This window comes from Triplophysa rosa, linkage group LG7 (genome assembly GCF_024868665.1).
Source record: "Triplophysa rosa linkage group LG7, Trosa_1v2, whole genome shotgun sequence".
Classification (NCBI taxonomy): Eukaryota; Metazoa; Chordata; class Actinopteri; order Cypriniformes; family Nemacheilidae; genus Triplophysa; species Triplophysa rosa.
This window is the reverse complement of record NC_079896.1, coordinates 25,775,433-25,802,771: the sequence shown is the minus strand read 5'-3', so window position 1 is coordinate 25,802,771 and position 27,339 is coordinate 25,775,433. Positions and strand designations below refer to the sequence as shown.

General features: G+C 39.5%; 1 protein-coding gene across 3 annotated transcripts; it reads left to right on the top strand.

Moving 5' to 3' along the window:
* Nucleotides 1-27,339, top strand: myh11a (myosin, heavy chain 11a, smooth muscle). 3 transcript variants are annotated; one of them, XM_057337280.1, is made up of 42 exons: nucleotides 1-94; nucleotides 4,467-4,829; nucleotides 5,885-6,041; nucleotides 8,158-8,185; nucleotides 10,146-10,245; nucleotides 12,595-12,687; nucleotides 12,799-12,862; nucleotides 12,980-13,078; nucleotides 13,247-13,390; nucleotides 13,841-13,936; nucleotides 14,024-14,142; nucleotides 14,276-14,428; nucleotides 14,517-14,690; nucleotides 14,798-14,971; nucleotides 15,058-15,172; nucleotides 15,264-15,457; nucleotides 16,455-16,576; nucleotides 17,097-17,166; nucleotides 17,260-17,420; nucleotides 17,504-17,612; nucleotides 17,724-17,855; nucleotides 17,949-18,155; nucleotides 18,237-18,374; nucleotides 18,929-19,052; nucleotides 19,148-19,319; nucleotides 19,415-19,627; nucleotides 19,743-19,887; nucleotides 19,971-20,177; nucleotides 20,276-20,380; nucleotides 20,469-20,621; nucleotides 20,702-20,950; nucleotides 21,027-21,239; nucleotides 21,322-21,534; nucleotides 21,622-21,783; nucleotides 22,232-22,360; nucleotides 22,700-22,788; nucleotides 23,098-23,221; nucleotides 23,328-23,536; nucleotides 23,962-24,070; nucleotides 24,368-24,540; nucleotides 24,752-24,784; nucleotides 26,195-26,307. In XM_057337280.1, exons 2-41 carry the CDS (start codon nucleotides 4,488-4,490, stop codon nucleotides 24,774-24,776), a joined length of 5,805 nt encoding a protein of 1,934 aa, XP_057193263.1. In that variant the 5' UTR covers nucleotides 1-94; nucleotides 4,467-4,487; the 3' UTR covers nucleotides 24,777-24,784; nucleotides 26,195-26,307. The 3 variants fall into 3 exon arrangements, with proteins under 3 accessions (XP_057193263.1, XP_057193262.1, XP_057193264.1); XM_057337279.1 differs by lacking the exon at nucleotides 24,752-24,784 and having other exon boundaries at nucleotides 26,195-27,339; XM_057337281.1 differs by lacking the exons at nucleotides 1-94; nucleotides 4,467-4,829; nucleotides 5,885-6,041; ... (5 more) ...; nucleotides 13,247-13,390; nucleotides 24,752-24,784 and adding an exon at nucleotides 13,426-13,677 and having other exon boundaries at nucleotides 26,195-27,339.

Here is a 27,339-nt window from a genome sequence, read left to right as displayed (position 1 = left end):
GTAATTTGGACTGTTCGTATTTGGAGTATCTCTCTGTGGCAGGACTCTCCAAAGCCTAACTTTCCAAATCACAGCTTCGTCCTTTCATCCTCCTGTGAGTATGCATTCATGTTTATTATTAATTCATACTAAATTAACAATGATGGATACGGTTACTTTTGTCACGCACGCACGCACGCTTGAGTGATGCTTTGAGGTCTGTAAATAACCTGTGACAGTAGACAGTATCGTGACTCGTGTGGAGTTCTCTTGATCTTTAACTGCAGTTTGCTGTCAAAATGGACGTTTTTGCAAGATGCCTTTTTTATGGCCACTTCTGTTATTTCATGCTGTCATTGACTCTATGAGCTTCGGTGAACATGCTCATACTGTACGCTAGTTAAGCATTAAAAGTCCATTTAACTTGGTTGGGAAAGCAGGTTGTGCAGATGTATTGTTGCATTGTTGCAAAGCAGCTTTAAAGAAAATCCATTTTAGACCCAACAGAAAAGACATGAGAATAAACATTACAGAAATAAAGAATCAGGAAACAGAACAATTATAAAATTCATAGAATACACAAATAACATCAGCATAATAAAGCGTCTTTTAATGGCTTATGAGCTCTGAAAGAATAAAACAGGACCTGTCCACCTGCTCTTATATGAAAGTTTGACTTCAGCACAGTCTGTCATAGGAAATGGTTGAGGAAAGTGCGCAGAATGAGAAATGCAGTGAGTCTGACAAACCAAAGAGTTTCCTGTTCTCCAAATATGGTTGTCAAATGCAACTTTCTGTTGAAGGTTGTGGTGAACAGTAGACATATGACAGGCTTCTCTTTTCTCACCGGCATCATGACGTGTACGGACAACAGTGTCAGTCTAAACAATTGGACGGTTTAATACTGAGTGAATTTAATACTGCATGCCAAAATGTTTTGCATTAATGACGTGACCGGACGCATAAACGTTCATATGAATGATTCTGCAGACATACAAGTGAATATCTTGACTGTGGATGTGCCTATTTAAACCTAAAGTAATGTGAAGCTTTGGACATTTGTTACAGCGTTTTCTCTGAATATCTTTCGTAATGAAAGTTCAATCAGAAGTAATCAGACAAAGTAAAAATGAAGCAAAACCAGTGACTCAGTATAGCCACGACTGCCGTATCTGTGTGTTTCTGTCATTTGCTGACTATCGTATTGTTGCTCTGCATTTACCGCAATTCTAAAACCAGGTTTTTTAAAAGCGCTGTCAAATAGTTTAATCTATTCTTGTCACAGGATCAGTAAAGAAAGAACGACTAAATAGCCGTTAATGGCAGTCTGGTGTTTAATGTGCGTGATGTAGGATGCAATACATTCAGAACATGTCGTCATGCCAACCGTTTTAAAATCGGCTCCCGTTAACCTCGCACGTCCATCATAATAACAAAGTTCATACAAGAAAGTGAAATGTCACAGCTGCTTATGAGGAGAAGAAAAGCAGATGGGGTGGAAAGAGAAAAGGATGAGGAGGAGTAGAGAGGAGGAAACCTTGGGTCACAAAAATCCATCCTCACGGCAGGGTCACGTGATCTTCTGGGCTTCGGGCCATTTGACGGCAGGCCAAGGATCCTCATAAAGCTACCGATTTTACTGCAATAATAAAAAACACAAAACACAGCTTTAAGTGATTATACTGAGTTTCAGACAGTCATAAGTGATGATGGATAATACCGAAATGAAAACAGGGCCAGAAGGGTTACGATTAAAGAGATCGATCTAAAGAAACACCCATAAATCTATCTAGAGGACACAGGGAGTTCCCTCTTTTAATTAAATCCGCTTCAATTGTAGATAAAAAACGTAATTTGTCTGTCTCGCCCCCAAACCATCGCAGGATGTTTAAATGACCCGGTTCCTCTGTTGCGTTTTCAGTGGGTGATTGTTTCATCATTCTGACAAAAGAGTGTGGCTTGCAAACCTTGGTGGTAAAAGCATGCGAGGATTCATTTATTCGCTAAATATTTGAAAGCTCTGTTGTTTGAATGAGCATAAGCATCTGTTCAGTGTTGATAGGAGCTTGTAAAGATAAAGATGGTTAGTTTGGTTAGCTTTTGACTTATCGGGGTTATAGTACATCCTGACTGACTATATAGATGGATTCCTCTTTGTCATTACTTATCGGCAAACTGTCAGCATGTTAAACTCGTCTTGTTTTCTGTGCTTTGTGTCCCGCAGCACAAACACTTCAGACACACAACACTAGAAGTACATTTTGGCAGACATCACTGAAGAACTATCAGGGATTCTCTGCTTGATGATATATCTTCAAAGTGTTTCTATAGTAGCTCAATTGGTCAAGCATTTAATAAAAAATTGCTAAATCCAAACGTAAACTTGTGCTGGTGGATACTTGCAAGAGTTTATAGTTTTTCATTTGCTGCTTGTTGCACAGGTTTGTAACGAAGATTTCAATGGTAGTTTTATTTTTTGGAAAGTTGACTTGGTGCACTCCATATAGTGTAGCTTCTAATTAAAACCACACAAAAAAAAAAAAAAACATTTTTTTGAATTTTCTAATATTTCTGAAATGCAGTAAAAATAGGTCAAATTACAAAAATAGACAGCAAATGTATATGTCAGGTGTAAAATAACACGAAAAATAGGTTTTGTTTTCATTTTTGACACTTTTCTTGGCGCCCCAGCTGCCAGAATATTACTGTTTTTTTGTTGTTGTTTTTACAGTGCATAGGTTGGAAAATCTGATGGGTTAAAAAAAAAAAAAGATGGGTTATTTTTAACCCAGCACTGGATCAAAAGGGGCGAAGCCAGACAAGGGGTTAAAACAAGCCAGCATTTTGGGATGAACCAGGTTAATTTATTTAAAACCCTATGGTTGGGTTCTTCCCTTTTTGACCCAACTCTAAAAAGAAGATATTGTGAAAAAGGTCTAAATGGTCTCGTGTGCATACAATAAAAGTCAATGGGGGTCAATGCTGTTCGGTGACCAACATTCTTCTTTTTTGTTCTGCAGAAGAAAGAAAGTCATTCAAGTTTGTAATGACTTGAGACCGAGTAAATGATGAAAGAATTTTCTTTTTTTTGGCTGTCCCTTTAAGATGAAAAACATGATCAATATTCATCAATATTTTTGCTCTTTGCTGTCAAAAACTCCAAATCTGCACCTGCCAGCTGTACTGTACGATAGACTTGTTTAAACTTCCCTTTACTAGCCTAGCAGAGGAAGAGAAGGGAGGGGGAACGCTGCAGGAAAATTACACCCCCCCCAGCCCGGCACCATCCCTGCCTACTGTTATCATTTTGGAGTAAACTGCGAGTCCGGCTGGAGGCATACTATTCCCTATAAGGGCTTTGTTTGGGAGTTCACTTGCTTCTGCTGTTTAGGTCGACAGATTGTCTACTGCTTAGAAGGAAACCTTATATGGTCATTACAGCACGAGACCACAGCTGAGCCACTGAAGGCATGAAAAAATAGCGAGTATTGATTATCACATTTGGTTATATCTTAAAAAACTTAGCTCTGTACACTGTAGTAGGCTTTGTGAGACATGTTTTACTGCACTTATGCTTTTTGTTGTCCTAATGCTGACCCAGTTGCTTCCATTGTTTACCCAGCTTGTAAGTCGCCTTGGATAAAAGCGTCTGCGAAATGAATAAATGTAAATGTTTGCATATGAAGATGTGTTCTGTACCGTTTGACACCAGAGGAATCAAGCTGTTCTTTATGTTCTCAGGCGGGTTTTCATCTTGATATGGGATGTAGCTGTGTATCCCCTGTGACCTGCATTGCTTGTTTAGGAAAAAGGGCCGTTTTGATTAACTTTGCACGAGTTACACTGCAGTGTTAGTATATGACAACGACCACCAAAAATCTTTTATAAAACGTTTAGCTGATGTTGCGCAAAATGTAAACATAAAATGTATCAGGAGCAATGGATGTTAACTTTTGTGCCATTTGGGTACGTTATTGTAACGTGTTTATACACGAAACTCATTAGCTACAAACGTTTAGCTGTAGACCATGTATAAACAATCCATAGCAGTCCGGAGGAAAATGCTCAGATGTTGCTCTTTTATAGCTCATGAGATTTCTCAGTTGTGTTTTTTTTATGTTTCTCCCAAAACTAAACGGGAGAAATAAAAATAGAAACAAATGAGACATGAATCAATGAATGAACGAGTGTAGATTGTAGAGGTCAAATAATCTGGATTTGAGTCAATTTGATGAGTTCATATTGAGATCTTCAATAATATTGACTTCTGATTGCAGACTTGAGAAATCTGAGCTCAGTTAGACACATCTCTTCTGAAACTCTAATGACGGAAACATTTGTCAGATTTCTGACTCTTTTTCTAAAGATCTCCGAGATTCAAATGAGACTTCAGCAAAAGTTTCCATTTGAATTCCATTTTATCTCAATAATAACCACATAAAGCAACTGCGTGTTTCTAAACTTCTGTTTCTCTCTTGTATTTCCAGTTGTCTTAACCCAACACCAAGATGACGAAGAAGAGCTTGTCCGAGGATGAGAAATTTCTGTTCCTAGACAAGGACTTTATTAACAGTCCCGTCGCACAGGCAGACTGGACAGCCAAAAAGCTTGTCTGGGTCCCTACTGAGAAACACGGGTTTGAGGCGGCCAGCATCAAAGAGGAACACGGCGATGAGGTCCTGGTCGAGCTGGTGGACAACGCCAAGAAAATCACAGTCAACAAGGATGACATCCAGAAGATGAACCCACCCAAATTCAGCAAGGTGGAGGATATGGCCGAGCTCACCTGCCTGAATGAAGCCTCGGTGTTACACAACCTGAGGGAGAGATACTTCTCCGGCCTCATCTACGTGAGTACATCACTGTGATTGTGTATTTTTTGGATTATGTATGGTTGAAACATAAAATTGCAAGTTACTTTATGTACTTTTCTTTACGTGGATTGAAGTCAAATGACGTCAAACTGACATTTCCCACAAAACAGTACTTGACAGTTTTAAACACAGATATTTGGTGTGCTTGCTTGATTTTTATTTCTTTTTAACCTTTAAACTTCTTTTTAAGTTTTTATTACAAGTGCTTAAGGGATTACAAATTCATACTAAATTTAGTATGACATTCATTATAAAATCCTTATAAAACCAAATTGTCCCTAATTTTCTTACAAAGTAAAAAAAAACTCATTACCTGCTCATATAATATCCAATAATATTGATTAAAATATTCACATAAAGTTAATCTCTGAATAATTTAGCTTGACTCATCATTGCTCATAAAATTAATATTTAATTTTAATTTATTGATTTTAAAGTTGGTGGTATATATAAATCAACATGGTTTACTCTCTTTTTATGTGTTACATGGACAGAGAAATGCAAGTTTATTTGTCAGTAAACGTTTTCTGGATGATACAAAACACGTCATTCGGCATATAGGAGATGCAAAAGTCATCAAGTTCATTTCACAGTCCAAGTAACAGAAAATGGTATGTAAGAGCATATTGCCAGCTTAAAATTTTTTGAATTTACACTTTTTCATCCTTTTTTAATTTTTATAATTATAAAAAGCTCTATTGTGACAATCTTATGTTGCAATGATTTCTATTAAACGGTAGTGATCATTTCCAGTGTAAAATGGACTTTAAGCATGATGAAGTACGGTCATTAGGGGTTATATAACGTCCACAGGCTTCCAAACATATGCCTGTGCTCTGTTTTGCTAACAAACCATTCGTTTTTACTCCGGAGAATTGTTTGGAAGTCTTCTGTGTGGAATGTGTGACAGAGCTTTGCAATATTAAGAAAGACGCCTTCAGAGCTAGACCTGTTACTGTATGCTATCTTTTTGCTGTTTTTAACCTTCATAGCATAACACTCAAATACAATGTACATCATGTTTATTTCAGACATACTCTGGACTCTTCTGTGTGGTGGTAAATCCATATAAAATGCTTCCCATCTACTCTGAGAAGATCATTGAAATGTACAAAGGCAAAAAGCGCCACGAGGTCCCGCCTCACATCTACTCCATCACAGATAACGCTTACAGGAACATGATGCAAGGTGAGCTTTAGACAAATGTCTGGGTTTCTTGTTGATCTCTGTCTTTAATACTTGAAACCAGAAAAGAACATGCAGTGGGATAGTGTAGCCTCCTGATGAGAATTAGAACGAGCTCTTTACATGTCATTTGTGTTTGTTTATGTGTTGTGTGACAGCTCTAACAACAGCTTGCGTTAACAAGTCAATGGTGTGCGTGTATGTATGTGTGAACAGGTCACACGTCTAATGTCGCTGTAAGAACACTTGTAAAAAGCTGCATGCGCTTGCAAGAACTTTAGCTTGAAGCTGCTTTATGCCATTATACATTTACATGCATCTGGCGGATGCTTTTATCCAAAGTGACTCACAATGCATTTAAGGTCTATTTTTATCAGTTCTCTGGGAATCAAACCAACAACCTTGAGTGCCACGAGATGATGTAGCTGACCAATGGCCAAATGTACAAACCATGAGATACTTTACACCATCTCACTGCATATTAATGAGCAGGTTATCGTACCTTCACACAAAAGTGTTTGTTGTTTCACAATGATGACCGACTATAAACTCGCTACAACATCAATGGTTTTCAGCTTTAATAGACAACAAGAACCTGCATAGCCGACCACACGAAAGAAAAATCACCGAAACTTACGTTTATACTTCACATTTATACAATATTTTTTCTCTCGGCAGGCTCTGGTAACGTATCTGGAATACACTTTCAAATATAACTTGAAGACCTATATGACCCTCTTTGAAAAAAGTTGACATGGTTTCACTCAAAGACACTTCTCTTAGAAGAAACGGCAGGAAATGACAGGGAAAAGCAGAAGTATAGGATGATGTATTGTCACGCTGATCTTTAAGGGTAATGATGCTCTTGACGGTTCAGTTTTCATGAAACTCTTTACATTACGTTTACATCACAGAATGTTGTTGCGTTTCAGGCGCATTAAATTCGTGCGTTTTCTGTTATTTAAAGACAGACAACATGAAACAATTTTTTTAAAGTCCTGTTTTTGTCGGCTGTTGCAACTAAATATGGCGTGTCAAGAAGTCTCAAACAGATTTTGAGGGGTTGCTGTATTTCCTGAACTGCGATTGATGGTCCAGGAGTCTCTCTCTCTCTCTCTCTCTCTCTTCACATTCCAGCAGAGGTTTACACTGATGTCTCTTTGAAGTCCGGCAAGGTTTCCATGCTTGACCGGGTATGACATGATGTAATATAAAATATCATGATCACATTCTGGGCGAAACGAGAATCAAATTATATTGATCATCTTTAATACTGACATGTAACAATAATAACCCGTGCATACAGTATGTGTAGTAGGATAAAACTATATTTGAGCATCTTTCTTGTTGTCAAATGCTGTGACTGAGGTAGTTTTCCCGTCCCTGTGTTTGGATTTGGTTTTCCTGCCGTGATTTGTGCCTTAATTAGGAAGGACGTTTTTTTAAAGAAACTGACCTCATGTTGTGCGTGGAAACCTGCCCGGCTTAAGTCATATCCAGAAAATGAGCTGCAGTCATTCATTGCGTTTACAGCGGTGGACGTTTTTGAGCAGAATACGCTATAGCTCACATTAAACTGCTTGGGCATGGGTCCAACCTTCAGAGTCCTAGATAACAGACAAAACCGGTTTGAATTTGCAGTCCAAACTCATTGATGTGGAGTCTAACCTCAGCTATTGAGCCGTCATTAATGTAAGGTTTGATGAAGGATAAAACCCTTAAAAGGAGCCAACATCATATCAAAAGGGTTCGTGTTCTAAGTTTAGCAGTGTGAATCAATGATCGTCCCATTGCTGAGCTCAGGAGAAGAGCTGTGAGAATTAGAAGGAAAGTATTGTAGGTTTTTCCTTCGAACAAATCAAATTACTGCCCTGCAAATCGAATGTTTTTGGATTATCTGTATTATTGGATACAGTAATGACATTGGTATTCGGTTGTACGCTAACAGTTTACATGATGGCAAGAACTTCAAGGCTGATCTCAAAAGCACTAGATGTGCAATGATGCAAGTCCTAAAATAAGTACATGTTTGAAAATTACATTGGACGATGCCCACCTCATATCTCATGAGCTTCGGTCTGACATATCTTAAGTCATTGTTACGATCTTTTCTCTACAGATCGGGAGGACCAGTCCATTCTTTGCACGTAAGTTCTTTTGTTCTTTTTATGCATCTCCAATCACTGCTAAATCGAACAAAATCTTAGAACAGTGCATACGGTACACATTTCAGAATGAAGTTGACAATCATGACAAATTTAGATACAAACATTAATCCCAAACATCAATCACATACTTAGAAAACAAATGTATAGTAGAATGCAATGTAAGTCGCACTGGATAAAAGCGTCTGCCAAACGCGTAAATGTAAATCAACGTTGAATCTATTTCAAGCCTGTTTTAATATAATTTAAAGGAATGAATAAAAACAGACCCAAAAGGACCACAAAAGAAGATATTTTGAGAAATATAATGGAAGTCAACGGGGTTCAATGCTGTTTGGTCACCAACATTCTTCAAAATATCTTCTTTTGTGTTCTGCAGAAGAAAGACAGTCATACAGGTTTAGAATGACATTAGGGTGAATAAACGATGAAATAATATTCATTTGTGGCTGTCTGTTCCTATAATAATACTAGAAGTTAATTGCAACCGCATATTTACACAAATCAAGGTTAGTGTATGGAGACATAATTATCGACCAACAAGCGTTTGAAGTGTTTCTCAGCAGTGGGAACATACTGTATGAGATGAAGCCCAAAGGTCTCTCAGTCCCCCCTCAGTGTCGGCCCGCTCACAGGAAGTGTGCCCTCTGTCCCGATTCTAAATCCAGATATACTTGCATGCTGACTCGATTTGTGTTTTTGTTTTTTTAGTTATTATTAAGCTTTTAATGAAATTCCGATGAACATTTGAGGCTCCATATAAAGAACTCGCAGGTCATGCAAAACAAAATCTCAATTTTTTAACAAACGGTCATTCAAATATAGATCTTTTGTATCTAATAAGAATAAAAGATGAGCAGTATAATTTGTTGCTGTGAAATACTGTACCAACAAACACAGTTTGTATACTTCCTGTGAGTGTGGAAAAGGAAATGGATGCAAATAGCTCTGGGGCGACGGTTGCTAGGGTACAGAATTCTCAAATGACATCAGACTGTTTCCACATGGCTCTGCCCAACTCTCCCATGAAGTGTTTTTGAAGCTTTGAACTATGACAACAGCAGGACTGATTTATTAGACTTTACCCCCCCCCCCAAACATGCTTTCCCATACCTCGAACCCACTGCAGTGTATGAGGGCAGGCCAACACTTTCATCACCATCAGGTCAGACTGCTGGCACGGTCATCGTGAATTTTAAAGTGCAAGATATCATAAATGGTCCAAAACTGGATGTAGAATCATTTCAGTTTAAAGTTTCCAATAAAATGGCTTTAAAAGTTTTAGATGAAGTGATCTAAGGGCATCGTGCTCCTGCCAAAGCTCAAGTCCTGAGGCTGCGGACGGGCCTTATGATTCCCAGACACAGTTTTCCTAATATGGAAATGTTGGCGTGTCAGCGTGAAGTTTGGGATCAGTCATACACAATCTTTCTCATATCAGAAACGGCTAACAAAACACGGTACAGTCGTTGACCATTGGAAAGAAAACTTCTCACATTGTCAGATGGACTTTATTTGTCTAGTAACATAAATTAGTCTCTTGGCCAAGTAATGGGTTTATTTTAACCATGAATTTAATTTGATTAATTTTTTTTCTAGCATGCATATTTAAAAAAAAACAATTAAAGTTGTTTAATCTTGAATCCTTGAAATATTTCTTGAGCTAGTTTTTCTACTTGCAGATTCTTCTGGATATGATTTAAAGCTGCAATCCATAAAATCCTTTGGTTAAAAATAAACAAATGTCACTTTTTGAGCGAGTACATAAAAAAGTCTGTTGAAACCTGTCTCCTCGCATTACCCTGATTCACAACTGTAAGCTTATAATAATGATTTATAAATTGAGCTGTCGGGAACCATTTCACAGAAAAAGTCCAGTTAACTTCATTTGACTTCAATCCACATTTGAAATGTTTTCTTATCAACGTTGTTTCATTTCTAGTGGTGAATCAGGTGCCGGAAAGACAGAAAACACAAAGAAAGTCATCCAGTATTTGGCACTGGTGGCGTCGTCCCACAAAGGCAAGAAGGACACAAGCGCTGTAAGTATGAATTTCACACCTGTCGTCATCTGTCATCTGCTCGTGTGAGTGTGTTTGGGTCAACTATAGACTTTTTCCTGGTTCATTCATACCAACCATTGGGTTTCTCTATATTTTACCCAAGCATTAGGTGATCACATTACAGTATGTTTAATTCTGTTCAAATGTGGTGAAACCTTTTACTTGATATTAGTTGCGCAAAAGTTATACTGTGACTATTAAGTACAAAGGAAGGAACTAGTAAGTCTCCTGTTAGTTTGATCTTTTTTGATGTCTTATCTCATTAACATGTCAATATTATGCCGTTTTAGCAATAGCCCGATTTCAAAATATTTTGTACGATTTGTTGTCGAGTCATTTTAACCTCACGACGCTACAGTACTGAATGCAGTTGACAGCCAGTGAATGCAAGAGAGTGTTTTTAGTTTACCTACAATATCTAATGATAACTTCCTCAATGAATTCCCTCAAATAGCAACATTCAGGACAACAGTTTGCCTATGTGAGTAAAAAAGGAATTCCCCAAAAATTCCTTCCTGTGTGGGTTTGAGAATTTGCATGCCTGACTTTCTCACTGCGAGTGATTTTAGCAAAGCAAGTCTTACATGGAGGGACCGCCTGTAAGACTATTGTACAAACTGTGCCATGAAGCCCGTGTGTTCATGAAAACTGATATAGAAATTCAATTTAACATAAATCATTGGATCACGTGTGTGCCATTCCCCCATCTGAGATGTCTTTCTCTGTCAAAGCTGAGGCCTGGCATTGAAATGGTCTGTCTGAACACAGTGTGTGTGTGTGCATGCCAAATAATAGCTTTTGGATTTGATGATCTCAGTTTTTTCTTATTTTTTCTCGACCACATATTAATCTGACACACGCATCCGCTGTCAAGCTCATGTGTGTGCATTAGGACTGTCATTACTCTCTCAGTTTCAACTGATGTAGTTTGTAAGATTCATACAAATGCGTACAATCTCTTTTGCATGGTCTGCTTTTGTGTCAGTGACGGTTAGGTTTAGCGGTGGGTCTCTTTAAACATTTTTGTGTGATTCACTTTCTAAAAATTACTGTGAGATCAGGCAATCTGTGTACACATTTTACACATCAGTGGTTCTCAACAGGGGGGGCCCAGCTGACTACTAAGGGGGCCTCAAGATTACTTACCAATATATTTCTTATTATTTGGCCACTTTTTTCTAGTTAATGACAAGCTCTGAAATATTTTATTGGGTAAAAAATATGAGTTTTTGTGAGTGGCAGGGGGGCTTTGAATATTGTTAAATACAGTGGGGGGGGCTTGGAGTCAAAAAGGTTGAGAACTCCTGTTTTAGATGTTTGCTTCATGCATGACTACCACACATATGAGCTTATTTGGGATGCTTAGTCAATATGTTCAAGTACATTGAAATGTATTTTAATGAGTGAGAGAAAATCTCTGTTCTCTTTATATGCATTCCATGATCCCTGCAGGACTGAAAAATGTACAAATCGTTTTTACTCCTCTCAAAGTGTTTTATGAATATTTCTATGGTTTTCACTCTGAACTCTTTACTGCTTCTGTCTTTGTCACTTTAATTGTTCTGTCTTCTTCCCCTTTTCTTGTTTATTTTTCTTCGTCAGTCTCTGAAGCTGTCAGCGATCTTCTTTCCTTCTAAGCAGCAAACTCTATCTGGTAGATATCTAACTTTTTCCACATGTTGGGATTGCTTGTGTCCAATTAAACATGAACATTGAAAATAAGCGCGTAAACGGTCTACAGTCTAAACTCGTTTATTTATTTTATGAAGTTTGTCTATCTTCCATAGATTTAGGGTTCACCTTATTACATACAGTATGTCTCCTTTTTTATTAGAACATTTTCTATTTCATTTACAGGCACAGATCAGGGCATAAATAAATGTGTACAATTTTATGCCATTTTATTATATTTTTAAGTTAAGGTTAGTTTGTTCAGATGACAGCCCTGTAAGAAAGTAGGCTAAATGAAACTTTGTGTCATGCTTTTATCCTTTTTCAGTCCAAAAATGAGAGTCTCATCATAAGGGTCAATTGACACCAGGTGCTTTTTGACGCAAAGACGGCATTATCCACGTTTAAGAGCTCAATGTTTCATTCCACTGAGTTTTAAATATATATTTTTTTGTACGGCAACTTAAAAAAGATCTATTACTGAGACTCATTTTAAATGCAATCAGTGCATAGACGTTTTAAAAGAGGAGCTTTATTTTATAAGTTCTTTCTGCCTTTTATCTTTTAAACTTTTTTTTATTCCAATATTCTGTCCATATTCTTATTTTTCTTGTTAGCTTGATTTCTGTATAATGATTCCTAACCCTGGCACTTTAGGGCGAGTTGGAAAAGCAGCTACTGCAGGCCAATCCAATTCTAGAGGCCTTTGGTAATGCCAAAACCATCAAGAACGATAACTCATCCAGATTCGTAAGTTTGTAGAGCTGTACAATATATAAAAATATATTTATAATATAACTTTCATTCTTGAATCAATGCACAAGACTAAAATTCAATGTTGCAAATCCATTCTCTCCACAGGGCAAATTCATCCGTATTAACTTTGATGTAACAGGCTTCATAGTTGGAGCCAACATAGAAACATGTATCCTTGAAACTGATGCCTTCTTACATCCTGAATTAGCAGAAGAACCAAAGACATCACACACTTTACATTAATGCATGAAACACAGATTGCACCTTAATTTCCAAACCACCTCAGATCTGCTGGAGAAATCTCGCTGTATCAGACAAGCAAAAACAGAAAGAGCCTTCCACATTTTCTACTACATGGTAGCAGGAGCTCAGGACAAATTACGTGGTAGGTCCATAGCTGCTAGTACATCCACCATCTTCCATTCTGATTTAATTCATTTTGGCTTAATGACAGAATGAGGTTCAAAAACGTAAAACAGATCTTCTTGCATCACTGTTGTTTTTCTACCATTTTTGCATTGGCATATGATGATACATACTCTTTTTTTGACAGAGGAGCTTCTGCTGGAGAGCTTCAGCAACTATCGGTTCCTTTCTGCCGGCCACGTCCAGATTCCAGGCAACCAGGATGATGAAATGTATGACGAAACCATGGAGGCCATGAACATCATGGGTTTTTCTCCTGAAGAAAGAGCAGGTGCAGCATTAGATTCAATAAAATAAGTACAAATGTGGACGTTGGTTTTGTCCACGACTGGGGCAGTCGTGGCCTAATGGTTAGAGAGTCGGGCTCGTGACCAGAAGGTTGCCGGTTTGATTCCCAGGGCCGGCGGGTAACGACTGAGGTGCCCTTGAGCAAGGCACCTTGCTCCCCGGGCGCTGCAGTGATAGCTGCCCACTGCTCCGGGTGTACGTGTGTTCACGACTTGCTGTGCGTGTGTTCACTACTCTCTGGATGGGTTAAAAGCAGAGGTCACATTTCGGGTATGGGTCACCATATCTGACTAATAGGTCACTTTCACTTTCATATTTTACCCAATTTTCGAGGGAATGTAATTATTTAGTCAATATTTAGTCAATGCAAAAATACTTTTTGGCCAGAGAAAGATGATAAGAAATGTTATTCCCACTTTTTCTTCTTCGTTAGATGTCCTCAAAGTAGTCTCAACTGTGCTCCAGTTGGGGAACATTGAGTTCAAGAAAGAGAGGAACCAGGAACAAGCAACCATGCCAGACAACACAGGTCAGACACTATTGGCAAAACATCAAATGACTATTAATATAAATAACATTACAGACGGAAACTGACAAGTGCGTTTTCCATTCTCAGCTGCCCAGAAAGTTTGTCATCTCCAAGGCGTTAATGTGACAGACTTCACAAGAGCCATTCTGACACCTCGTATCAAAGTTGGTCGTGAGGTTGTGCAGAAGGCCCAAACCAAAGAACAGGTAAAGAGCTCTAAAAGTCACTATAAAGTATATGCTTCCAAACTTTATGAATTCCACAAACACGGCTGTGAACGGGGGCCAACATGCAGTGAGTGTTAGCTTTTACTTATCATTTATTGTTTTCCCCCAACAGGCAGATTTTGCAATTGAAGCCTTAGCTAAAGCCATGTATGAACGCTTGTTCCGTTGGATCCTTCTGAGAGTTAATAAGGCACTGGACAAAACCAAACGTCAGGGAGCATCTTTCCTGGGAATCTTGGACATTGCGGGCTTTGAGATCTTTGAGGTTTGGAAACGCTGAAAGGAAAGAGCATATTGGTAAAAATCTCTAACATGTGTTGAGACCAATGGCGTGTACTGTATTTCTCCTTCAGGACAATTCATTTGAGCAGCTCTGTATCAACTACACCAACGAGAGGCTCCAGCAGCTCTTCAACCACACCATGTTCATTCTGGAGCAGGAAGAGTACCAGCGTGAAGGCATCGAGTGGAACTTCATCGACTTCGGTCTGGATTTGCAACCTTGCATTGAACTTATTGAAAGAGCGGTATGTTTTTGTGCCTGTAGGCCAACCAAGTCATTAAGTGTTAATTGTTAAATTCTTGAAGTCTTGCATAAAATGTTTAATTAATTTGTACTGAATCATCCCAACAGAACAACCCTCCAGGCATCCTGGCTCTGCTGGATGAAGAGTGTTGGTTCCCCAAGGCGACAGACGTGTCCTTTGTGGAGAAACTTTGCAACACTCACGTTAATCATCTGAAGTTTGCTAAACCCAAGCAACTGAAGGACAAGACTGAGTTCTCTGTGTTCCACTATGCCGGAAGGGTAAGTTCCTACAAAAAAACGTGAAGAACATTGTGATCCAGACGATGATCCAGATGCTGTTTTGAAACCAAACCTTTCTCATTTAGGTGGACTACAATGCAACTGCATGGTTGACCAAGAACATGGACCCTCTGAATGACAATGTTACAGCTCTCCTGAATAATTCCTCCAATCCTTTTGTGCAAGATCTGTGGAAGGACTGTCAGTATTAGTTATTCAGTACAATAAAACTGAATCATAAGGTTTATAATTGAGATAATGGCTGATATCTTCTATATTTTGTCTTTCTCAGCTGATCGTGTGGTTGGTTTGGAAACCATTGCCAAGATGTCAGACAGCTCTGCACCTAGTGCTTCCAAGACCAAGAAGGGCATGTTCCGTACCGTGGGTCAACTTTACAAAGAGTCTCTGGCCAAGCTTATGACCACACTGCACAACACACAGCCCAACTTTGTTCGCTGCATCATCCCTAATCATGAGAAACGGGTACGTCTACCAGGGGTGCAGATGGGATATTTTTACTGGGGGGAACCAAGCTGTCAGCAAATAATTTCATCTCAGTTAGTTATTTTGCATAATTTGGGCTTTAAATAGTGCTCAAGTAGTTACTTTGCGTCATTTGGGCTAATGGTTTGCACTTAAATTAACTGTGTTAATTCGCTATTTGCATCTGTCCACTCACCTAATAGCCATACTCTACACGTTTTGCTGTGTTTGCTACTAGTGCAAGACTAGTTATACAAATAAATAACAAAACTAATCTGCCACATCTGGGAAAAGTCAACAGGCATAGGATACTTATATTGTTTGGTTTTTGAAAAAACGAGGTGATTGTTTTTTGTCTCTTCATTGCCTTATGTGGCAGTTATGCAGTCCATTTATTTCAGTTCACCAACTCATCAAAATCACCAGCTCAGTCATAGACGATGGCATATGATCACTATGGTTACTGCTACTACAGGCACAATTGAGACAGCTAACAGCTCCTCATTGGACCCCGGGGGCGGGGTCAGGAGTCGTAGCAGGCTACCAGCAGCACACAGAGAGCACAGAGAATGTAAACGTCCGTGGTAAACGTCCACCATCGTGTGTGTTTATTGACAACAGAACAGCGTGTAGTGAGAATGTGGGTACAAAGTAATGGTGACCGGTAGATTATTATTGTGTGTCAGGCCCGACCCGATTCTGAAGCAGTGACGGCAAAATAATTAAGGAGCAGCGGGCCTGTCCGCCACTACTTACGCTAATGTACACAACGGAAACCCGGATTAATCCTCAGATTTACTGATGTTTGTCGCCTTTCGTAGGGAGAGTGAGGGGGACAGATTGGAATCTGAGGGGGTCATGTGCCATCCGTCCCCAGTGCCATCTGCGCGCCTGACGTCTACTGTCCTATAAAGAGGCAGACTTTGGGAAAATGGTTACTTTTAAATGCAATGCACGAAAAACAGTCCATGTTCATAGTACTTTTTCTTGCTTTCAGGCAGGAAAATTGGACGCCCACCTGGTGCTTGAACAGTTGAGATGTAACGGTGTGTTGGAAGGTATAAGAATCTGCCGTCAAGGATTCCCCAACAGAATTGTCTTCCAGGAGTTCCGCCAACGGTTGGTGGTTTAAGTTGTTGAGGTTAACGTAACATTGCTTGATGCTTTTCATATAGCAAGACTCATGGTATACTCATGACAAAGCTTACATTTTACTCAGGATCTGAAAGGAATTCAAAGCAGCTGAAAAAAAGGTGTACCATTTCTGAGCATTTACATTGTTAAAGTATCATATGATGGACTGTTTAAATAGATATTAGCATCAACGTACTTGAGTCCTTTCTGTTACGTCATCGCTTTGGGCCATTAGTAGTTAAAAGGTCTTTAATAGCCAATACTAAGTTTACTTGAAAGTTTGTGCAAGCTGTTTTGAACCATCACAACAAATCCGAAACACCTTTATTTTGACTACATTAACCTTGAAATGACGTTGCGTTCAAGTGAAGTATATCTGGACCTTTATGGTGCACTTATTGACTGTTTGTATTGTTATTCTTCTAACTGCATAACTTTGTAGACATAACATATGAGATGGTAACTGCAAGTTATGTAACTTTCTTGATTTTGTCCAGGTCTACAGATATGAGATCTTGGCAGCAAACGCTATTCCAAAGGGCTTCATGGATGGCAAGCAGGCCTGCTGTCTCATGGTAACATGACATCATCCAACTAATTCTTGTCCCAGAGGATCGTACTGCCTAAAAATGTGAATGTTTCTTTTTCCCACCAAACTTCCTCTGTAGATCAAGCACCTGGACCTAGATCCAAACCTGTACCGTATCGGTCAGAGCAAAATCTTCTTCCGCACAGGAGTCCTGGCCCAGCTTGAGGAGGAGCGTGATCTTAAGATCACCGTCATAATCATCGCCTTCCAGGCACAGGCCAGAGGTTTCATAGCTAGAAAGTGGGTCTAACACCTTGAGATTATAAGATGTAAGGTTTGACCGTGTAATTTAGGATAAACAAGCAGAGCTATTCTCCTCGCAGGGCCTTCGCCAAGAGACAGCAACAGTTGACAGCGATGAAGGTGATCCAGAGAAACTGTGCTGCTTATCTGAAACTCAGGAACTGGCAGTGGTGGAGACTGTTCACAAAGGTGGGACATTGTTTTTGTATTCAAGTATTCAGGAAGCTATCCGAAAAACCTTGTGACCACTCCATCCGCAGATATGCATTACCATTCATCTATCTCCATCATTGTCCACAGGTGAAGCCGCTCCTGCAGGTGACACGTCAGGAGGAGGAGATGGGTCTGAAGGAGGAAGAGCTGCAAAGGGCTAATGAATCGGCAACAAAATTTGAGACGGAACTGAAAGACATCACGCTGAAACACACACAGGTACTGTATGTATAGAGGTCCTGATGTTGAAATGATGCTTTCTTACAGATTTTAAAGTTTAAATAAAAAAACAAAAAAACATTTCATATCCAGCTTGTCGAGGAAAGGAACCAGCTCCAGGAGAAACTGCAGGCCGAGACCGAACTCTACGCAGAGGCGGAAGAAATGCGAATGCGCCTGGCCACCAAGAAACAAGAACTAGAAGAGATCCTGCATGAGATGGAGGCCAGGCTGGAGGAGGAGGAAGACCACGGTGCAGCCCTACAACTGGAAAAGAAGAAGATGCAGGACCAGATCAGAGTATGTCTTCAGTTTTTGTCACAGGCTTGTTGGTGGGCATTGATGAGACAACCCTAAAGTGTACTATTTGTATGGTTTAAGGACCTTGAGGACCATCTTGAGGAGGAAGAAGATGCTCGACAGAAGCTGCAGCTGGAGAAGGTTACATGTGACGCCAAGATCAAGAAGTTGGAGGATGACGTCTTGGTCATGGAGGACCATAACAACAAACTGCAGAAGGTTTGAGTTCGTGCTAGTTTCATTACTACTGTGCATAAGTCTAAGGCGCATTAGACATAATGTTTATGAGACATTTCTTTTCATTTTTTGCTTCAGTGTGCCTGTATAAATATCAAACTAGTTTTCTAACATTAATAGTATTAAGTGAAATTCTTGAATGAACAAGGAGTCCTTCAGATGAAGGTATGGTCCACACAGAGATATTATCCATCATAGAGTCAGTCTGAGATTACATGAAGAAACAAAAAATCTGAGACAGCATAAATCTATAAGAACTAATAGGCAAGATTCTTGAAAACACTTGAGAACTGCTCAATGATGGAGAGATCAGATGGGTCGTACCCACTAGTGTATAATTCTTTTTCATACATAAATCTCATTATGGTTAATAGCCTGGATCTACTTTTAAACTTCTTGCTGATACTTCCAAAGAAAAAAGATTTAAATAAACATTTTGAAAATATTTTGATGAAGCATCTAATGTGTAAAGTATTGTATATTTGTGGTGTTTGTCAGATGATATTTTATGATTTTCAAATGTTCTCTGTTTGCAGGAGAGAAAGCTTCTAGAGGAAAGAGTCGCAGACTTTAGCTCAAATTTGGCCGAAGAAGAAGAAAAATCAAAAAACCTGACCAAGCTGAAGAATAAGCACGAGTCGATGATATCCGATCTTGAAGGTTTGTTTATTATTCTAAAACAATACTCTGGAAATCAATTATGTCAATGTCCGATTAGCATCATAAACTGGAATGAATTACGTGTTGCTCTATAGTCCGCTTAAAGAAAGAAGAAAAGTCTCGCCAGGAGCTGGAAAAAGCCAAGAGGAAACTGGAGGGTGAATCAAATGACTTTCAGGAGCAGATCGCTGACCTTCAGGCTCAGATCGCGGACCTCAAAGCCCAGCTCGCTAAGAAAGAGGAGGAGCTTCAGGCTGCATTGGCACGGTAAGGAACTCCATGTTCCAAGCTTCTGATCGATTTAATTTAAGCGCAAACGAAAAGTTGCTTTTGTTATATTTCACTCCGTCCATTCACATCAGACTGGAGGATGAGACTGCTCATAAGAACAATGCACTCAAGAAGATCAGAGAGCTGGAGGGACACATCTCAGATCTTCAGGAGGATTTGGATTCGGAGCGGGCTGCCCGTAACAAAGCTGAAAAGACCAAGAGAGACTTGGGAGAAGAGCTCGAAGCTCTTAAATCAGAACTTGAGGACACGTTGGACACAACAGCTACTCAGCAAGAACTCAGGTTTGTGTGTTTTGTCCCTTACTCCCATTGGAGACCAAAACAGAAAAGAGACGCTTTTTAATATCCCTGTTCCTTCTTGAAGAGATGAATAAAATCAGGATGAATATTTTTTCAGGGCCAAACGTGAGCAGGAGGTGACTCTCCTGAAGAAAGCCATGGAGGAGGAGAGTCGTGTTCATGAGGCTCAGGTGCAGGAGATGAGACAGAAACACACCCAAGCTTTCGAGGAGATTACAGAACAGCTGGAGCAGTCCAAGAGGGTAAACACATCCAAAAAATCGACTTCCCTTCTGTCAAGATCTTTCACCAAGTGCTTATATAAAACCAGTATCACTTTTCGTAGGCGAAAGCGAATCTGGAGAAAACCAAACAAGCTTTGGAGAAGGAGACGTCAGAACTTCACGTGGAGATCAGATCTCTTACTCAGAGCAAACAAGATGTTGAACACAAGAGAAAGAAGGTAGAGGGACAACTCGTTGACCTTCAGTCTCGTTTCAATGACAGCGAGAAGCAGAAAGCTGAACTTGGAGATCGGGTGTCTAAAATCACGGTGAGTTACTTTGTTGTTAGAACTGTAGAATTAAAAAAGTTTTCGATTCAAGAGAAAACCAAGAAGACTTTATTTATCGTCTGTTCTTGATTTGACAGGTGGAACTTGAAGGCGTCACCAATCTTCTGAATGATGCTGAAGGAAAGAACATAAAGCTTAGCAAAGATGTGGCTAGCCTGACTTCTCAAGTGCAAGATATACAGGTACTAACAAATGTGCAGTTTCACTCAAGCATTTTTTGTTTAACAGTCGGAAAATAAGTGGGATTTTGACTCGTGATTTCAATTTTAGGAGTCGCTTGCTGAAGAAACCCGACAGAAGCTTCAGTTCTCTACTAAACTACGTCAAATAGAGGATGATCGCAACGCCCTACAAGAACAGCTGGAGGAGGAAATGGAGGCAAAGAGGAACGTGGAGAGACACGTCTCAACCCTAAACATCCAGGTATGAGGTTAACGACATCATGAATTTTCTCTACATTGAGTTCAAGAGCTTGAGATGTTGAAGAATCTTTGTGTTGACAGCTCTCTGACTTCAAGAAAAAGCTGGAGGAGATGTCAGGTAACGTAGAGCTTTTAGAAGAAGGTAAGAAGAGGCTGCAGAGAGACCTGGAGGCGGTCAACACTCAGTTCGAGGAGAAGGCGTCAGCTTACGACAAGCTGGAGAAGACCAAGAACAGACTGCAGCAGGAGCTGGAGGACACGCTGATGGATCTGGACAATCAGAGACAGCTGGTGTCCAACCTTGAGAAGAGGCAGAAGAAGTTTGATCAGGTTTCTGATTGCTACGTGGCACTACGCCTAGTAAATGTATTGATTTAATGTCTTAAACAGAGTTGTTTCTTCTCAGATGCTCGCAGAAGAGAAGAGCATCTCCAGTAAATATTCAGATGAGCGAGATCGAGCGGAGGCCGAGGCCAGAGAGAAAGAGACCAAGGTCCTGTCGTTGGCTAGAGCTTTAGAAGAAGCTCAGGTAAGCCGCGAGGAGCTTGAGCGAGCCAACAAAGGCCTTCGTGCTGAAATGGAGGACCTGGTCAGCTCCAAAGATGATGTGGGCAAAAATGTAAGTTCAAAATATCATGTCAGTTTTAAAGTTTGAACACATTAGAAAGACAGTTACCTACCTCTTAATCCATTGATTTTAGGTGCATGAGCTTGAGAAGTCCAAACGCGGTCTAGAAGCTCAGGTAGAGGAGATGAAGACCCAGTTGGAAGAGCTGGAGGATGAATTACAGGCTGCAGAGGACGCTAAGCTTCGTCTGGAGGTCAACATGCAAGCTCTGAAGGCTCAGTTTGAGAGAGATCTCCAAGGCAGAGATGAACAGGGCGAGGAGAAGAAGAGGCAGTTGGTCAAACAGGTAGGACATCTCTTCTTTACTCAGACTGTGAGGTTCATGGAGGGTCTTCAAAATAAGGTACATGTTTGTAATGGTCTTCTCCAACAGGTGCGTGAGCTGGAAACTGAACTTGAGGACGAGCGCAAGCAAAGGACAGTATTAGCTGCTGCCAAGAAGAAAATGGAGGGAGACATGAAAGACCTGGAAGGCCAGATTGAGACAGCGAACAAGGGACGAGACGAGGCCATCAAGCAGCTTCGCAAGCTTCAGGTAAATAGTAAAGAATATAAATGGATAGATAGATAGATGAAAGGACGGATGGATGGATGGATGGATGGATTGGTGAAAGCATGAATGGATGGATGAATATGGATAGATGGAGATGGACGGATGAATGGATGCTTAGATGGATGAATAGATGCTTGGATGGATGGATAGACGGACAGAAGGATGAATGGACGGACGAATAGATAGACGAATGGATGGACGGATGGATGGATGGATGGATGGATGAATGGATGGATGAATGGACGGACGGACGGAAGGATGGATGGATGGATGGATGAATGGATGTTTGGACAGATGGGTGGACGGACGAATGGATGGATGCATGAATTTATGCATATTGTAGAAGCACAAATCCATGAATGGATGAAAGAATGTGTAAAATGTTTATTTCAACATTATTAAATTATTTTACTGTGTTTTTATCTTTTAGGCCCAGACGAAGGACTTCCAGCGAGAGCTTGATGATGCCCGAGCGGCCAGAGAGGAAGTTTTATCTAGTGCCAAAGAGAATGAGAGGAAAGCCAAGACTCTGGAGGCTGAACTTCTACAATTGCAAGAGGTGAAGCTTTTAGAAAATAACTGGCCCGGCTTATTTATTTTTGCATTGGCCAACTCGATTGAACATGTCAAACCCATATAAGTTCAAAATGGAACGGCATGGTGTTCGAATATGAAATGTCAATGCTAAAAATAATAAAATTTAATTAATTGTCATTTTAAATTGATACAGTATTTATATTATATTTATATTGCATTAAAATCGCATAAAATAATACATTTCGATTTTAAAAGGGACTTTATCATAAAAACAGGGTTGATCTAATTTGCATGCAGATCTTACATTATAAATCATAGATTAATGATAGATCTCTTAACAAATGTAATTCTTCAAATGTAGGATCTGGCTGCGGCTGAGAGGGCTAAGAAGCAAGCAGAATCCGAGCGAGATGAACTGGCCGATGAACTCGCCAGCAACACATCTGGAAAGTGAGAACGGCTAAATGACTCCCTCATAAAACATCACAGAAATATTCTAATCCTGTGGAATTCAGGATAATCCTGTTATATATTGACTTCGGTTGGCAGTTGAAATTAATACGGTAGATGTACTTGTGTGCGACTAAACTGTGAAGAACTGTTTGTTCAGGAATGTAGTTCTAGACTTTAGTTAGATGAAATATCCCACATTTGAGCTCCTTTAGACATACCGGCATAGTTTGTATCACAGCACGTGGGTTTAAAGTTAAATTAACATTAGATTCAGACTCTAATATTTGGTGTGACTGAACCTTCAAGGTCTGCGCTGTCTGATGAGAAGAGACGTCTAGAAGCAAAGATCCAACAGCTGGAGGAAGAGCTTGAGGAGGAGCAAGGAAACATGGAGATGCTGAATGACAGACTGAGGAAGAGCGTCCAGCAGGTACACGTTATATTGGATCTATTAGAATTTTGAGTGTTAAAAAAATCAGGACAGTAACTTGCAGATCTCAAGGAAGGCGTTATAAACAGTCATCCTAATCTTCCAGGTTGACCAACTTACCAACGAGCTCCAGGCCGAACGCACCACATCCCAGAAGAACGAGAGCGCCAGACTGCTGATGGAGAGACAGAATAAAGAGATGAAGGCCAAACTTCAGGAGATGGAGAACCAAGTCAAATCCAAATTTAAGTCCTCCATCACTGCTCTTGAAGCCAAAGTGGCTCTACTGGAAGAACAACTCGACCAGGAGAACAGGTAAGTAGTTTTTATAGTACATTTTAAAATTGTGTTCCTGTAGCTCAATGGTAGAACCTTACAGTGCAAACGGAAGGGTTGAATCTCAGAAAAAAAGTTGGTCAGTGTTAGCCTGAAAATAGCAACGCGCCAACGATGCGCCAGAACACACCTCATTTTCAGACCAGCACGCCCATGGGCACACAAATAGGCGCAAATGCATTAAACAACGTGTTGCAGGACGTGTTGCAGGATAACTGCGTTGGACTGAAACAAGCAAAATACACTCGGGTGTAAGATAGGGCCCTAAGTCACTATGCGAAAAAGTAATAAGTATGTTTTTGAATGTGGTGATTATATAATAGAAAAAGATTATGTAGGCTATAGTCATTTTTGTATGATACGCTTTGATTGTAAGTAACGTAGTGATTTTTTCTTAAATGCAGAGAAAAGCAGAACACAGCGAAGGCGCTTCGCCAGAAGGACAAGAAACTGAAAGATTTCGTGACCCAAGTGGAGGATGAACGCAAACAAGCCGAACAATACAAAGACCAGGTCTGTCATACTTAGTCTCTGTTATTACATAATTTTCATGGTTTTCTGCACTATGAAGTCAAAGAATGTTTTGAATGATGTTAAATAAAACATAAAGCTAATAGGCCTACATTTCAAGTTCTGTTACACTCAATTATTAAACAAATCTTATCTGTGATAATAAATATAGCCCAAACAATCCAAAACTGGCACAGTTGGCCAGTCAACTGATCTATTTGAATTAGCTAGGACCATGGTGCTTTATAGACATGATTTTATTTGATTGAATGAATATGAAGTTTTCTCCTTTGATCTCAGGCGGATAAGGCCAATGCCCGTGTCAAGCAGATAAAGAGGCAGCTGGAGGAGAGCGAGGAAGAATCCCAGCGAATCACTGCCGCCCGCAGAAAGCTTCAGCGCGAGCTAGATGAGGCCACGGAGGCCAATGACACCATGAGCCGCGAGGTCAATTCTCTCAAGAGCAAACTCAGGTATGCGGGAAGCTCCCGAAACGTGTTGTTTGACGTCAGAGCGGCTCTGTGCGACTGAAAGCCTAGGACATAGTGAGATTTTAGTAGTTTTATCAATGTATATCTATGTTGGACGACCCTGCTTTTATAGCTTCGCCTTAACACTTGTTAGCGCACACTCATAGCATCCGTCTATAAACTTCAAACCGAAGATTGTCTATCTCTGTTGCAGAGGCAATCCAGAACCCACACAGTGACTATGCAGGTACCTCTGTGCTCAAAAGATGACACAGATGCTGTACTTTTCACGGAGCTTTTATTTTACTTGTCACGAATACATTTCTTGCATAAAAGAGTGAAATATGGTTTATTACTCTGTAATGTTTTGCACTGTACAAACATAGTGTGAGGAGAACATCAGAGGAAAGTCATGGATTGCACGAGCAATAAAGTTATGAGAAGTCCATGCTATATTGTAAATAGTGTGCATTGTCACAGTTAGACGGCATTATTAAAGGTGCTTCATGTCATTTTTTGGAGGATCTATTGACAGAAATATAAATGAAGAGTTTGGTTCCAAAATGAGATAACTCCGTTTTTAAAAAAATTAAAAAATCATGTTTTTTTTATAATGTTAATGTTATGTTTTATACGTGTTTTTATTGTGTTAGTTAGCTGTATTTTTTGAGTTATTATGGCTTAAATCGAAACACACCATCTGCAATTTGATTGATATTAATTGGAATGCACAATAAAAAAACATGATTTTTGAACAATTTTGAAAACGGAGTTATCTCATTTTTGGAACCAAACTCTTCAAATATAATACACATAACTATGTCTTCAGAGGTGTATAAAGACATTACATAAAACCTTAGAATGAGCTATTTCTATCTACATACACCGCGGGTTTCTACAGTAGCCCTAAACGGACAAACTGCTCTACGGAGCGTGTTTCATAAATAAGTTATCTCCTTCGGCAAAGTGAGAACATGACGACATCTAAGTCCTGTGCTTCCAAATGGAGGGGGTGGAGTGAGCCGTTGGTTGCAATTCACAACCTCACCCCTAGATGCCGCTAAAATCTCCACATTGCTCCTTTACGTTTGGCACATAACTACACTGTATATACAGTACCACATATTTACAATATAGCATGGCCTCCTGCAGCTTATTGCTTTTTTGCAATGGTTGGTACATCACAAAATTGACATTAAAAATGTACACTATGTAGTAGTTAATTGTTTCGATGCATTCATTCAATGTAATTCACTTTGGCACTCCAAATTCATTACACTTCAGCTGAAAGCTTATATTGGACCATATTTCCCTCTGTCTCAAAAAGCATGGTTCAGTTTTCAGAACCAACCTCATTTACACCTGTATGGTTTACCAATGAGGTGATAACGCTGCCTTAAACCCTTTACAAATCTAACTAGATGTCCAGTGTTTTCCACTTTAAAGGAAGCACTTGTGGCTGTATTGTGGTGGCATGTCAACATATTAGGATGCTGAAAGGTGTTTAAGTTGTACATTTGTACTTACAGCTGCACTTAAACTGAAGTCCTACCACAGTTATTTTTGGACCAGGTGCTGTCTACCACAGACATCTGTTAAAAAGAGTCTGTGTGTGCTTTCCAGTGCTTTCATGCTAAGATTTGTTGTAATATTTCAGGCGAGGCAATGAACCATCATCCTTCAGCAGCACACCGAGGCGCACAGGAGGAGGCAGCCGACGGGGAATGATTGACAGCTCTGACGCAGCGGATGATGACACAGACATGCAGAGTGACTACAATGGAACCAAATCTAGTGATTAGACGTCTCTCGTCATGCTGTCCAGACACGCTATTCCTTTCTTTGAAAAACCTCATCGAAGAACCACACATTTTTACAAATGTCATTATTTAGATCATGATTATGTTTTGTTTGTTGAATGCAACCACTGCTGTTCAACCAGGATTTTGACTGGTCTTGATTTAATAGGTTTGTTTTCATTTCATTCAACACAACCCTAACCTTTACATTGAACTTTATGGTACCGTAAATATGCTGATATTTGGTTTATCTATCAAAACAAATTATTCATCATTTTCTTTTCAAATGTTTGTCTAAATGAAACTTGGCTACGATATCTAAAAATGTCTCGAATGTCTCTATTCAGCTACATAATGGTCCTCAAAGTACAGTATACTGCACAGTCTCGTTTATTTACAGTTGTATTCTCATGATAATACAGTTGGTTAGCAATAAAATAGGATTTTTGGACGGGTTTTGCAGAGCAGTAGTTCTGGAGGACACTTTGGTGACAGGGTTTTTTGTCCGTGATTTTTCCGATCTTCATTTTTCCATTGTAGACATCAGACACCTGGTTTATATGGTTGTTGAGTTTGCACTTTTGCAACAAATTTTAAGTTTAAGTACTAAACTGTACTGTACAGAACTATAATTTGGACAATTATACATTTAGAAAATGTATTCTATCCTTGAAAAAAATTCTACAGCTTTTAAATTCCTTTTATGTTTACCATACATGTTATATTATAGAGAAACTCAGACAAATATAATATGTTTGGCTCTCCTATAAAATGTTTAATATATATAAACATAGTAAAAACGATTAAATATCCTGTCAAATAGTTGTCTATTGACAGATATTGCCTGTGAAGGAACGTTGAATTATATAAATGTATATGTAAAGCTTTATTTTCCCAACCGTTTCACTTGTCACGAGTAATTTACATTGACAATAGGTCAATTATATGTACTTTTTATGTATTTGTGAAACCACTTGCACATGAAATAAAGTCCAAAAATGTA

Coding starts and splice junctions, on each gene's coding strand:
- myh11a (XM_057337279.1), top strand. CDS start 4,488: ATGACGAAGAAGAGCTTGTCCGAGGATGAGAAATTTCTGTTCCTAGAC. Junction 17,613..17,723: donor GGTGGAGACTGTTCACAAAG/GTGGGACATTGT, acceptor CATTGTCCACAG/GTGAAGCCGCTCCTGCAGGT. Junction 19,628..19,742: donor GCTACTCAGCAAGAACTCAG/GTTTGTGTGTTT, acceptor ATATTTTTTCAG/GGCCAAACGTGAGCAGGAGG.